The following is a 15,565-nucleotide window of genomic DNA, read 5'->3' as shown; positions in this document are numbered from 1 at the left end:
TCGGCAGTGGAAGAGAAGACATTATAATCAATGTCACAAAAATTAAAAGGATAACAAAAACTATTATCAACAATTATACACTAAATGGACAACCTAGAAGAAATAGATAAATTTCTAGAAACATACAACCTACCAAGACTGAATCAAGAAGAAACAGAAAGTTTCAACAAACCAATAACAAATAAAGAGATTAAATCAGTAATCAAAAATCTTCTTGGAATCTGGGAACACCAAAGGACATTAGGGAAAAATCAGTGGAAACCTAATAAACTGTGCATTTTCATTGATAATATTGTGCCAAGGTTGGTTCCTTAGTTGTGATAAAGGTACCATAGTAACGTAAGATGTTAATAGGAAAAGCTATGTGAGGGGTATACAGGACCTCTGTGTACTATATTTGTAACTTTTCTGCAAATATAAAACTATTGTAAAATTAAAGTTTTCATTTGCAGATGACATGATTGTCTATGTAGAAAATCCCAAGGAATTTACAAAGAAAGTTCTAAACAATAAGTGAGCTCAGCAAGTTTGCAGGATACAGGATAAACCTGTGTTTCTAAATAGCAGCAATGGACACGTGGACGTCAAAATTAAATATAACGTCATTTTAAATCACTCAAAAAATGTAGGTGTAAATCTAACAAAACAGGTACAAGGCTTATGTGTTAAAACTACACAAAGCTGATGAAAGAAATCAAAGAGTAGATAATTAGACTGACATACCATGCACACGTACTCAACAAACCAATAACAAAGAGATTAAATAAAGAGAAGTTGAGTCTTCTCAACATAAACGTCAACATAGTAAAAATGTCAATTCTCTCCATATCAATATATAGGTTTAATGCAATTCTATCAAAATCCCAGAAATATAATTTGCATACATAGATGAGATTATTCTAAAATTTATATGGAGAGACAAAGGAACTAGAATAACTAAAGCCATTTTGGAAAAGGAATAAAGTGAGAAGGATCACTTCACCCAGTTTTATGGCTTATCGTATAGCGACAGCGACCATGGCTGTGAGCTCTTGGTAGCGGGATAGACAGACACGTGGAACAACAGAACAGGACAGAGAACGCAGAGCAGCCCGCCCAGGTGTGCCTGGCTGATTTTGACAAAGGTGCAAAAGTGCTTCAAAGGGGGAAAGACACCCCCTTGGATAAACGGTGCCGGAGCAACTGGACATGCATAAGCAAAAAGAAATGAACCTAAGTCTCGCACATTGTCCAAAAATTAATTCAAAATAGGTCACAGACTTTGCTTTTAGAAAAAAATATAGAAGATGTTTGGAATCTAAGGCTAGACAAAGGGTTCTTAGAATTAGTACCAAAAGCACAATTCATAAAAGGAAATATTGGACTTCATCAAAATTGAAATTTTTGCTCTGTGAAAGACGCTGTTAAGAGGATAAAAGGACAAGCTACGGACTGAGAGGAAACATTTGCAAACCCCATATCTGACAAAGAGCTAGTATTCAGAACATACAAAGAACCTCAAAACTCAAAAGCTAAAAAACAAGCAACCCAGCGAGAGAGTGGCTGAAAGACAGGAAGAGATATTTCACTGAAGGGGACGCAGAGACGGCAATTAGCACGTGAACAGATGCTCAGCACCACCGGCCACCAGGGAGATGCACGCGGAAGCGTGATGACAGCACTCCCCCTGTTATCGTGGCTGGGATAAACACCGGTGACAAACCGAGTGCTGGGGAGGCGGGAGAAACTAGGCCACTCGCACGCTGTTGGTGGGCGTGGGAAGCGGCACAGCCACCGCGCATCACAGTGGGGCCGCTGTTTTAAAAAACCAACCGTGCACGTCCGGCACGGCCCGGTCATTGCACTCACGACATTCATGCCAGAGAAACGAAGACTCATGTTCGCTGCAGTGAAGTCTTAAAATCTTACGTCGCCTCAGCATCCGCGCTGAGTATAAGTTTAACTTTCTCATACTGGAAGCCGGGCTTAGTCACCCCGTCCCAGACCCCAGTTCTCCACCTCCTCAGCATCATTGGCCCAGATGGCAACCGCCTCCTGGCACCCACCGCCCTGTGGGACAGCTAGATACAGCCTCCTCGACTGGCCCTGCTGACCCCCACATCCCACACAGACAGCACAAATACGCCACAGTGACACCCATGTGTCACAGCATGATGCCACGGAACTCACGCCTGCTTGCTGAAAACCCCCCAGTTAGAACTCCCTGCGGGAAAGTAAGTTACCCAGGTCACTCCCTAGACCCCAGTAAAGGCCTCAGTCCATAGGTCCCACGCTTAGTGTGTCCCGGATGGAGCCCCACACACCACCCCCCGCGTTGGCCCTGCGAGGGGGCTGCCCTCTTCTCTCTGGGATCTGTAAGTACTAAAAACTGCATCTGTTACTCCGTGTGTTCTGCTGTGCTGCCCGCTCTGTGTCTCGCCCAGCCAGCACGCCAACCTACCTCTCCTCCTGCCAGGGCTCTCCTAGGGAGTGGCTGTTTTGGTAGGAATAAACCGGACACAGGTCAGACCGGAGCCACAAGGGTGTCTGCCACTATAAACAGGAGTCCTGTGAGAGAAACATCTGGTGACGGGGCAGGCACTCGGGCGTCGGGCCGTCCACCAGGGTAAAGAAGTGTCCCATAAAAGGCACACTGAACACCCACTCCCCGAGCCCCGTGAGGGCAGGGCTGGGATCTATAACCACTCTTCAGAGAGAGGCCTCAGGGCCGAATTAGAGAAAAATTCAACATTCACACACACACACACACACACACACACACACACGTACATGCACGCACATGCACTTAGAGCTGCTTACTTAATTCATAACAGCCTGAAACTGGACACAGCAATAAGAAGGAACGAGCTATTGATACACACAATGAGCTGAGTGAGTTTCTGGAGAATTATGCGAAAAGCCGGTCCCCAAAGGCCACACGCTGAGCTTCTGTTTACGCAGCATTCTTGGAAGGACACAATTACAGAAATGGAGAACAGATTGGTGGTTTCCAGGGATAAAGACGGACGGGTGGTCTGGGAGGGAAGCGGCTGTCACTATAAAAGGGTGACACGAGGGTCCTTGTGGTGGTGGAGACGTTCTGTGCTTTGACCACGTCCACGTCGACGTCCTGGCTGTGATACTGCGAGACAGCTCTGCGAGGCGAGGCCGCGGGGAGAAACCTGGCGGAGGCACACGCCGTATCTCTGTGCTGTTTCTTACAACTGCATGTGAATCTGCCATTATCTCAAAATGGAAAATCAAGTTTTAAAAAACTGGAAAACATGAATGAAGTTTGGCTATATGCAGCCGTAGGAGTGCGTCTTGCAGTCCCAATATTGTTCGAAAGAAGCCAGACATAAAAGAGTTTATGTATCAACAGTGTGATTCCACTTACAGGAACAGTGTCGCCTACAGATGGGAAGCAACATGAGAGGGAGCTCAGGGGGCAGAAATATGTTCTGTATTTTGAACTGGGTGGTGGTTATGTGGTTATCTATAGAAACTAAATGTAAAAGCCAATCAGCCTGCGAATGGGCGCGCACTACATAAATTACACTGCCATGAAAAGGACTGAACGAATGAGGAGACGGGCGTGGAGGATGAGCGAGAGTGAGTGAGAAGGCGCGAGATGTGCATAGTGCGTGGGGAGTGCGGGTCACCTGAGGGGCCAGAGGTAGGAGGTGACACAGAACAGGAAGAAGGACCTGTCTGGAATTCGGCCCTGCGCAGGTTACGCAGCGGAGACGTCACCTTCCGTCCACACAGGGACGTGTCCACGTAAGCAGCTTGGGATTTTTCCAGGCCAAACCCTACGCCCATGAAAACACCGCGGCTCCGTGTTCGACTTGTCACTAACTTTTCACTTCCCGCCGCCTCCAGAAACAGTTTGCTTAGCTCATTTCTGGGCTTATTTGCTTGCTTGTTTTCACTAAATTGCTGGTTGTTTCCTTTTTTTTTTTTTTTTTCTGTTTCAGAAAAATAAAGGGAAGAAAGGCAAAAGAGGGAAAAAGGACAAAGACCTGACAGCTGACAGGTGAGGACCGGCTCGCGCTGTTGCAGGGCACGTGGACGGGCGCAGCCCAGAGCGGGGCGCAGGAAGCCCTGAGACCGGCCTCAGCGCTGGCGGTGCCTGGGCGGGCACCCGCTGCCATACCGCAGCCTCCTGTCCCTCGCAGAGTGTCGTGGGAGTGGTAGGCGCCGCCGCGAGTCCTGCGCGAATCCCAGGTTGGAGAGGTGCCTGGTGGGCTCGGAGGGAAACGCAGGTCCTCACCACATCTGAGCTCATGTAACGCTTTAGGCTTTAAAATTCACTGGGGCCGGGGGAAGTTCTTAAAAAATTGTTTAAGAAATAACACCCTGATGAAACTTGTGAGGAAATGCCTAGATTCTGCGTTCCCTCGGGCAGAGACGTGTCCTGTCCCCCTGCACAGCGCTGGCCCAGCCAGGAGGCGCTTCATCCTGCTCATTGTAGGGACGAGTTCATTGGATGAGGCCGAGCCTTGTAAAGGGAGTTCCCACTTCCTTGAGCTTCACTGGCCCAGCTTCTACACAGGACTAACAAATAACTCTAAATGCTCATTTTTTATGTTGAAATGGCCTTTAAGTGCTTAAACATTGAAAATACATAGTACCTGCATTTTCAAATATTATTAAGGAATTTAATTAAAATCTCTGATAAATAGATGTCAGACATAACTTTGAACATATCCCTTTCTTCTCTTGGGTTTTGTTAATGGGCCAACACCTGATGCTCCTATATTTAGGGGTGTTCTCTAGCTCTCCCTTGGATCCAGCATTATTCTTCCCAAAGTCTGCTAGACAGAGACGCATGAGACAGGAAGCCCAGCTCAGAACTGTCTAGAGGGGCAGAGAAGACCAGGTTAGCCCAGAAGCCAGCACGTGTGTCTGCAGACACCTCCAGTGAGACCGGGGCCCTCAGAGCCAGCACGCGTGCACGGAGCCCTGGCACGCAGCCTCTGGAAAAGCAACTGGAGCAGGTGTAGGCTCTTCAGAGAAACAGCTCCCACAAGGTACCCCTAAAAGGAGGGGCCGCAGGTTTCCCCATTTGAGGCTCCATTGTTTGGGCAATGGCTCAGGCCAAGATGCCGCGGCCAACTGCTTCCTAAGAGGCCTGGTCAGCACTGAGACTCGGGCGCCCCAGTTCCTGGGGAGGCACACGTCTCCACGCACCAGCACTGACACCTCGGGGGCAGCGACTGGGGTTAGAGGGAGCATCGTAGTCCCATCCCGCGAGGAGGGTCCAGCCCACACCTATACACAGTGCCACCGGTGTCTCTCAGTGGCTTTCAGTTGCCACTTTTCTCCTTTGTTCTCACATTAGTCCCAAAACAGGTGAAGTCTTTCAAGTGGAGATCAGGTTAAGTGCCTTATCCAATGACAAACCAAGAGCGGAAATCAAATCTCCCAATATGACCCCACCACTAACTTAAAATTATTCACTCACATTCTCTTGCACGTGAAGTATCGCTTTACTGAATAAAATGTTGCTTTCAAATGTAGACCACACACATGTGCCTCATGGCCAGTGCCTGTTAGACATCGAGAATGTTCTTGGCTTGTGCCCCTTTACAGCCGAAACATCGTAAGTGAGCTGGGAATAATTCTCCAGTGAAATGCAGAATGACTGTTATTTGATTCATTTTTATGCCCAGAAATACAGATATATCTGCTCATCGAACTCCTGAAAGACTTTTCATGTTAATTTTAAAGACCCTGTGTCACTAGAGTAGGATTAGTTCTGCCATGATCTGTAAGACAACTTCTGTTTCTCTCACTAAATTAATATAACCCTTAAGACAGTATTTTTTATCCTAGTTTAAAGTAGTTTTAAGGTTGAAAATGTTTTATTCCATAACAAAAGATCATTTCACTGGAAAAATCCAAATATAGGTTTGTGTTTAGGCCTTCTCAATATATTTTGTTTTGATTATGTTAGAGAATCTTCTTTCATTTTAAGTTAATATTTTATGCCTATGGTATTTATATTAAATAAGTATTCAAGTTAAAATACTAAATTGGTACTTCCTTGATATAGGTCAGATACTCTTATCCCAAATTTCATCACAATTAAACCTTTCTTAGGCCAGGCATGGTGGCTCATGCCTGTGATCCTAGCACTTTGGGAGGCCAAGGCAGGAGGATCCCTGGAGGCCAGGAGTTCAAGACCAGCCTGAGCAAGAGCAAGACCCCATCTCTACAAAAAATAGAAAAAATTACTGGGCGTAGTGGTGTGTGCCTGTAGTCCCAGCTAGTCGGGTGACTGAGGCAGGAGAATCACTTGAGCCCAAGAGTCTGAGGTTAGAGTGAGCTCTGATGACACCTCTGCCCTCTATCCTGGGCGACAGAGCAAGACCCTGTCTAAAAAAAAAAAATTAAACCTTCGTTATTTTTATCAGAGGGCATACTATTTTAAATACATTTGCTGGAATACAGTTCAGTCAACCAAAGACTGAGGTCATTGGATTAACATTTATCCTAGTAGTATTTGGCTTGAGTCTAAATGATATTCTTGGGTCTCTTTTAATCACACTAACTTGAATCATAGTACAGTTGAAGAACTGTCTACATATGGGTGTATTTACAATTCTCAACATAAAGAAAGACGAGGGAGGATGGAAGAATAAAGAAAAGGAAGAGACAAAACATCTCAAAGGATCATATTGAATAATATTTGGGCTTAACCCATCTGAATTCCTACAAGCCAAACCCCAGCTAATATCATTGGGAGTTTCATCCATTATGTGGGATACTATATCCATTTCTTCTTGGTTAGTATAAATTACCAGTGTGCAGACTATATGCCCAAGGTCCTCTTAGAGAAGTGGTTTTGACATCTGTAAACACTGCAGGAAAGTATAACACCCTCCTAAAAAATCATCACACTCATTACTTGAGACATTTTATCTTCCATGTAAGAATTATCTCCAGTATAAGCCTTTGTTCTTTGTAGATATTTCTTTTAAACTATTATGCTATTGAGTTAACAGGAAACATAAATTTCACAAAGGATTAATGATCTACTACAGCTTGCAGATGCTAACTGCATATATAATTATAGGCCCATTGCATTACTATTATTCGGTAATTTCTAATTCATATTTGTGCCATCAGGAAGACTGATGGAAGGGCAGACTGCAGGAGTTATAGCTGGTCTCAGATGCCCAGAGATATCATTCTTATTAATGGGAAACATCAGATATGCACATGGATGAGTGAAAGTATTGTTTTTAAAAAGCCTAATTTATCCCCAAATTGTGGAAACACTTCAAAATTCCGTGTATTTGCGTATATACAAACGTACTTTGAAACAGATCTGATTTGTTCTCTGCATACGTGATGATTAATAGCGATACCGCTGATTTTATGTGTGTGCTCCTGGAACCGACAGTCTGCTTTCCCCCAGGACCATCGAGTCTCTGTACAAGGAACTGGTGGAAGAGGGATTACTGATCCAGGCTCTGAAAGTCAACCTCTCTGATTACATCGGTAAAGTATACGAAGAATAATGCATATACATGTCACATGTCACCCCTTGTGTTTTGAGTTCCCAATAGCTGGAAATATTTCATTGTGTTTTTGTCCGAGCCAAAGCCTGGCCCATGGTGGCTTCTGGAAAATGTTTGTCTGATTGAATTGATTTGAATAACCTAAGTGGATGCTGTGAACTAATAGGTTCTCTGAATAAAATGGGCCCAGCCCTCTCGCCTAACGTGGTAAGAAGCAGGATTTTAACCTGCTAGCAAGGTTCTGTGGGCATGCTTTCTGGCATTACCTGGCTTAAGGACATGAGGAATTGTTTACGCGTTCATGCGTGAACAGAGCACCCTCAGAGGGCAGCACCTGCTGCCTCCGCAGTAAACAATCCTTGCAGAGGATTCCTTCCACGAGAGACAGCAGTGGTTGGGAGGAAGGAGGTGGGGATGTTTGTTATCACATCATCAACTAAGTTTTTCTCTTAATTTTTATAAAAACTATATGATGACCTGAAAACACATAGCTCAAAATTCCTTGTTACTCGACCCCCACCAGTGTCACTTTTATGAAGACAACATCTCCAATGACTGAGGACATGCTCCTGCATAACCACAAAGGGACGGTCACACTCAGGAAATTTAACATGAGCGCAATACTCGTATCTAATGCATAGTTGATATTCAGTTTCCCCAACAGTCCTGAAATGCCCTTTGTGACTGTTTGTCCTCCTTGATCCAAAATCCAGTCGAGGGTCACGTGTGCATTGTCACACCTTTTTAGTCTCCTTAATGCCTTTCATCTAGAACAGTTGCCCACCTGTTCGAAGTCTTCACAACATGGACATTTTTGAAGAAGCTGAGCTGTTTTACAGGCTGTCCCTCAACTGGATTTGTTTGACAGTTTCCTCATTGCTTGATTCAGGTCAGACATTTTTGCCAGGAAGTCTACACAGGTGACGTTGTGTGTTCTTCTCAGTGTTCCCCATCGGGGCACGTTGTGCCACCTCATCCCATCACTGATCTGGTGGCGAAGGTATAGTCCCCAGATGTCTCCACTGTGAAGCTTCGTCTTTCCCTTTATAATTAATTACTGGATAATCTAAGGTTATAATTAGTGGATAATCTAAGGTTATAATTAATGGATAATCTAAGGGGTGACACTTTGAGGCCATGGAGTTCCTGCTCCCAGCAGTCTTTCTCACGGGTTTTAGCAGCCACTGGTGACGTTTGCCTGCGTCAATTATTGCCGTAGCAGCTGTAAAATGGTATTTTCTCCATCGTTCCTTCTATGTTTAATAGATACCAATCTTCTGTAAGGAAGTGTGGAATCTTTTAACATTGTCGTGGTATCAGGACTGTGGAAACATGGATTCTCCTCTTATTGGATGTATTATAATCTGTCCCTGTCATTATTCCTCCTGATGTTTACATTGACCCAGTCTTTGCCCATGAGAGCAAGGAGGCTGACTTGTTCCTTTGATCCAAGGATGATTGTTTTGATCCCTTTGAAAGACAGCCTGTTTTCTTCTTGAGAGCTTGGAGGAGCCTTCACATTTCCTAACAGAATAAGAATTTTACCAGAAGATAGATTGGGATATGTATTGGATTTCTATTTATTTTATTTTATATGTTTCTTTTTCAAATGCTAGAGAGTTTTCTCCTGTATTCCCTTGATTCTGTCAGTTAATTCTGTTAATGTTTGTAAAATAACCATTTCTAGCAGAACCATCTCTTATTTGTGGCTTGCATTTCTGAACCAAAGACCCTCATGCTAAGTACCATGTCTGGCTCATGGTGGATTCTCATTACCTATTTTTGGGCTGATTTCTTAACTTAGTAATTTCTTATCCTTTCAGGACTTTTCCAGTGATCTGCCGTGCCTAAGGTCAAAGTAGATGGGCTCAGCCACTCAAGAGTGACTCTAAGTGTAAATGACCCAATCTACCACAGTTAATCAAATTTCCCCAGGCTGGCATAGTTTGACCTTGTCCATATTTTCCTTAGTTTTCTCCAGTTAAGATCCTTAGCTTGAACAATGGCAGCATACCTTCACCAAATCCCCACATAAAAAATAGAGCAACTAGGTAGCAACAGCAAAAGCCCACAGGCAACACTTAATGACACCAAAACTAAGTGACAAGTTTTCCCTCTCGAGCCCAAAAGTACAAGCCACTGGGGACACTGAAGGACCTGAGAACAGGAGACACCCCCTCTCCCAAAATAACCCGCAAGCGCTTGCTGGAAAGTGCAGTGGACTGAGGTGAGAACTGAAGCGGCAGCTGAGAAGGGTTTGCCTACTTCCTTAGCAGATGAGTGCAGAGGGCAGAATAACAAGGCATGAAGGGCTGGACCTTGGAAGTGACCGGCTCCGGTTCCCGTGCTAGACAGGGCTACGTACTAAGAGGAAACTCTTGGCAGTGGAATCAAAATTGAACAGGATGGGGAAAATGAAGATGAAACGCAGAGAAGGCCCACAAGAAATTAGGGGAGGGAACAGAGCCAGAACATCTCCGAACGCAAGACACCACATTTTTGACATAAATGAAAGCAACAGAAGAGGGAGCCCTATGAAACTAGACAAGCTTCCCTGAACCACACTTTCCTCTAAAAGTATAAAACTATTAACTCACATAAATCCGAGCAATGGAAGCTCCAAGGTCAAAGCCCACATAATTATCATAAGAAAAAAAGAATTAACATCTCAAAAAGTCATCCCTATAAAGAAGATCTATACTGGAACCTATTATTTCAAAATACACTAATATACATTAAGAAAATTATAGAAGACATGTAAGAACAGCATCAGATAGAATTAGTAAAACTCAGAAATGAAGTGACAAAACTCCAGAAATATTATAAATAAAAGGAAAAATTGTCTTAGAAAAAACTAAATTACAATGAAAACAAGAACAAATAAGACAATAAATAAGGCTTTAAGAGAAATAACAGGTGAAAAGACACAAATTTTTTTAGAAGTAAAACTATAAATGAAGAGATTAAAAGAATTTAAAAGAACATATCAAATATTGAAGATAGACAAAGAAGATCCAACACACAGATAATACAAGTCCCTAAAGAAAAAACCAAAGCAAAGGCATGAACAAATACTAAGAATTTTAATTCATGAAAACTTTCTTTAAAAAAACATTAAAACCGCCAGGTGCGGTGGCTCACGCCTCTAATCCTAGCACTCTGGGAGGCCGAGGCGAGTGGATCATTTGAGCTCAGGAGTTCAAGACCAGCCTGAGCAAGAGCAAGACCCCATCTCTACTAAAAATATAAAGAAATCTGGAAATCTGGACAACTAAAAATATATACAAAAAATTAGTCAGGCATGGTGGTGTGTGCCTATAATCCCAGTTACTCAGGAGTTTGAGGCAGAAGGATTGTTTGAGCCCAGGAGTTTGAGGTTGCTGTGAGCTAGGCTGACACCACGGCACTCGAGCCTGAGCAACAGAGTGAGACTCTGTCTCAAAAAAAAAAAAAAATTAAAACCACGTAATAAAAGATCACACAGTGTACCTGAGAGTATTGACTCAGATTGACCCACACCAAGACATATTCTAATAAAAGCACCTTTTGGCATCTATGTGAAAAAGACCACATGATTTATAAAGAAAAGAAAATTAGATTATCACCAGACTTTTCAACAGTAACATTTTATACCACAAGTAAATGGAGTAACATATCCAAGATGCTCAAGGAAAGGAAATAAGATCCAAGGATTTTGTGCCAAATTTATTTTCAAATGCAGTACACAAACTTATAAACATGCAAGAACTCAGAATACATTCCCCAAGAGCCCTTCCTAAAGAAGGTACTAGGAATATGCTACAGATGACCAGAAATGACTAGAGAGACCTTGACACAGGGCCTGGTGGTGAGCATTCAATATGTATTTGCAAAACCAAGACTACATGAGCACTGCAAGGAGAGTGCAGTACACGACGGCTGTGTGCCCTGATGGTGTGACTACAGTACACCCCAAAAAATAGAGAAGGAAGAATTAGCACATACAAAAAACTTAACCATGTTCAGCTATCATAAATAATGTTGATAGTATTGGTTGTATTATGAGACTGTGTGTGTGGGTTTGTGCAAGTGTGTATGTGTGCGTGCCTGGGGCAATGTGGAATAATGCAAATGAGAAATTATGAAGAATCTGTGATCCCCTGTGTCCTTGGAGACTGAGATTCTCGATATGGAAGAAAGGAGGCACAGATGTAATACAGGAGTTAGTAAAACCCATAATCCTAAATTTGAACTGAAAATATCAGTTTCAACACACGAGGTATTTTATCACACACACATGCATGCACACCAGTGATGTGCCGATACCAGCTCACAGGAGCTGATCATTAAATTTTTTAGGAATTTTGTGAGGCCGTTGTGACACACGCCACAGTATGTAAGTTTCCTAGCTCTGTCTATTGAAAATGCTTTAAAGGCCGGACACAGGGGCTCACGCCTGTAGTCCCAGCACTTTAGGAGGCTGAAGCAGGAGGATCACTTGAGGCCAGGAGTTTGAGACCAGCCTAGACAACAACATAGTGAGACCCTGTCTGTACAAAAAAAAGAAAATAATAAAAAATTAGCCAACGTGATGATGCACACCTGTAGTCCCCACTAGTGGGGAGGCTGATGTAGGAGGATCACTTGGGCGTAGGAGTTCAAGGTTACAGAGAGCTATGTTAGCACCACTGCACTCCAGCCTGAGCAACAGAGCAAGACCCTGTCTCAAAAAAGAAAAAAAGAAAGAAATCCTTTAAAGACAACGAACAGTCAACCCATTAGCGTGAGTGTCCCTAGCTCTCAGATAAAACACCATTTCCTACTCAAAGAAATCAGCATTTCTTGGGAAATTGCTGGTTTCAGACAGGGACAGGAAACTCTTCTCATATTAGAAGCAAGGAAGTTCTCAGAGACCACCAGGTTCATGGCAGAAACCTCAGGATCCAAACTGAAGAAATTCCCTCTGGCCAAAGACGGGACATACTGAGATCCACTGAGGATAACAAATATAATGGATTGAAACTCATAAAATGTGTTTTATTCACAAGTACATAAGGGTATTTAAAAACTGATTAACCATCTTTGGAGGATGACCAGAAGACAGGTCATTATCTTGAAAACTGGCAAGTAGAAAGAATGGAACACTTGTCCTGCCTTTCCCATGTGAACTGTACCGCCAGGTAACAAAATAGTACATAAGGCACACGCTTCTTTTTAAAGTAACTTCAGCTAATGAATGAAAAATAAAAGAATAGAATTAGAACATCACGTGTTGCCACCTCTTCTGGATCTAGGTAGTGACCCTCAATGGCTGGTGATGTCACAAAATAGTGAAAACTGGACATTGTGCCTCCTGGCATGGCACAGCACGCCTGCGGTCTGCTAACGGGGTCCTCTGAGTCTGATCGCGCCTCTGGCTGCAGCTGCCAGTGTTCAGGGTGTGCAGAGGACCCGGGGGACCACGCCACGAGACCGCAGCCGGCAAGTGCAGGGCTCTTCCTCAGAGACAGTGTGCAGGGAGCGACGGGCAAAGGAACCTGTGGGTTAAAATAGACATCAGAGACAGATTAGAGTCTCCAAGTGTGCACACCTCAGTGACAACACTGTAAAGAAACACAAGGGAGGGATGACTAGGATTTGGGGTAGTGGTTCCTGTTGGCAGGAGGGCAGGAGCTGTGACCAGGGTGGGGCACACGGTGTTTCTGGGGTGACTGCAGAAGGTCATTTCATAACCTGAGCAGTGCTCATCTGACAGTAATTCACTAAGCTACACATCTATCTATGTGGTTCTCCGTATCTGTGTTTTAATTTACAATTAAAGGGTATTGTTTAAAAAGCTCCTTAGCTTACACTCTGAGACAGGCAGTTGATCTCCCCTCATTTGGCATCCAGCATAAGCCATTTGTGTGTCTCCAAGGGACTCCAGACTCGCAGCCCTGCCCTGGGGTTTCAGGGGAAGGGATCTCGTGGACTCGCCCCCACCCACCTGTGCATGCACGCACGCACACAAATGCACACACATACATGCACATGTGCACACGTACATGCACACATGCACACGCTCATGCATGTGATCGCAGGGCCTGCTGCTTCCCGCCCCAGCCCGCTGCGACGTGGGCTTTCCTCCTGTTGTTCCCGGTGATGCTGTTGTCTGTCCTTGGCGAGTTCCCGAGTCCACATTTTATTCACACCTGCAGCGCCCTCCCTAATCTCGTGAAGCGACAAACCATTCTTTCCTGAATGGATCTATTGATCTTGCAGATTATCGGAAAGCCTTGTGTTCTCAAGCAAAACTTTATCCTACCCTTGTTTGCTTATGCCTTTATTCTTTAACCACAGAGTCCTCTCCTGGGCCTGACTTCGTTTCCTCATCCTTCTTTAACCCGAGCTAGTCCTCTTGGTAGGACTGGGCCACACAGAGGCTGTTTGACAAGCCTGTCCTTCCTTCCCCACCCTCGGATTTGACACCAGCAGCCAGCTGTCTAGAAGGGAGCCTCGACGTCTGGGCAGTCATTCGATTATTGATCACTGCCCGCCCCCCCCCGGTCCCATTGCTGATGGGGGAACAGACCGCCCGTACCTGCAGTCAGCCTCGCCAGCCAGGCAGGGCAGATTCCCACGTTAGGGACCTGGGATCCTGCACAGCTGGGAGCCACGTCCTGATCAAGGAAGTGCAGGGACTTGTAAACACCCCTTCCCACCCTCCAGTTCTCAACACTCAGCTAATTGTTGCCTCATTGTCATTGTCTTGTCTAAGAAGAGAATTAAGGAGAGAAGGACCCAGTAATTGTCTGTCAGCTTCCCTGATTTCAATTTTGTTTTCTGGGTTTCTTTTTCACACTTGTACCCAGAGCTTTGGCCCAGCTGGTCCCTGCGTTTCCCACTCTGCTGTACCAGCGGCCAGAGCGTAAAGGCTGAATGCTCAGAGCCTTTTCTTTTGTTTCTGCATCGAGACAAGGAGAGAGGGTGGGTGTAGGCTGTGCCTTCCCCACCCCCATCCAGGCAGGCGAGAGCACAGACCCCCAGGCCCAGAACGTAGCTCCACCGCTTGGACGTGTCCACCAGACCAGGGACCCCTGCACAGATCCAGCCCACTCAGTGCCACAGGGACACAAAGTTGGTTTTTTTGGAGTCTTAATATTGGTAATCCCACCCTCTTCTCAATACCACTCAAATCCCAACAGTCGTTAGAATCGCAGCAGCTTGGAGCTGCAACAGACTGTGGAGGAGGAAGGGAGCCAGAGGGTGCTAAGCCCGTCCCTGTCGGCTTTCTGTAGGCCCAGCCCACGCTTGCCGTGTCCCCACACAGCCGCCCAGCTCCAAGCACTGGCCTGTGCCCAGTTGCAAGCTCCTGCCACAATTTCAACTGTGCAAGAAATAGCACATTTCCTTATTTTCTTTAAATCACCTTAATTTGGCTTCACAACCCCTAAACTACCAAGGTTATTGAAACTTGGCCTTTCTTAGTGGCCCCACCCCAGCCCTAGGCGACAGCGAGGTTCCCAGTTCCCAGGCAGGATCAGGGTGCTGCTGAGGTGCTCTGGGCGCTGGATGCCACCAGGGCAGGGGTCTGAATGCCCACAGCTCAGGGACCCTCTGACCAGCTCCCTGTCCCCAGGCGAGGGGAGTCTGCCTGCCTCCTGCAGCGGCCTCCCTCCCAGACACTGGTCCTTTACTTCATCTCTCTGTGCCTCGGTTTCCACTGTTATAGGATGGGGTAATAACTGCTGACTGACTCGCTGTGAACATGAAACGAGTCATGAGACAGAGCGCTGCAGGCCACGCTTGCACAGCCATCAGCTATTGCTCCTGCCACAGTCCTGCTGGTGCGGCTGTCACCCAGCCCTGCCTGGCTCGGGGTTTGCCACGAAGAGGACAGAGTGCTGACTCCGCGGTGCCTCCACATACCTTCCTCCCCGTCCGTGTCACAGAGGCATGAAGCACGGCAGAGAGGGGAAAATACCGGGAGAACAAACACAAATCAGTATCCCTAAATTAGCCTGCCACACCCATGCTCAGTAACTGCTGTGCTTGGTTGAAACACTGACCCAGCCCACAGTTGGTGTTATTCCCATTTT

The 15,565-nt window shown here is 45.4% G+C and overlaps 1 protein-coding gene across 1 annotated transcript in view; it reads left to right on the top strand.

Annotated features, from left to right (window-relative positions):
- Positions 1-15,565, top strand: part of IQCA1 (IQ motif containing with AAA domain 1) — a 176,208-nt gene that overhangs the window by 121,839 nt on the left and 38,804 nt on the right. The window contains 2 exon segments of the mRNA XM_012648831.1: positions 3,957-4,015; positions 7,406-7,488. Of these exon segments, the coding sequence (XP_012504285.1) occupies positions 3,957-4,015; positions 7,406-7,488 (142 nt within the window).

This window comes from Propithecus coquereli, unplaced genomic scaffold, assembly GCF_000956105.1.
Source record: "Propithecus coquereli isolate 6110/MARCELLA unplaced genomic scaffold, Pcoq_1.0 Scaffold295, whole genome shotgun sequence".
NCBI lineage: Eukaryota > Metazoa > Chordata > Mammalia > Primates > Indriidae > Propithecus > Propithecus coquereli.
Note: the sequence above shows the minus strand (reverse complement) of the source record. Positions and strands in the feature narration are given on the sequence as shown.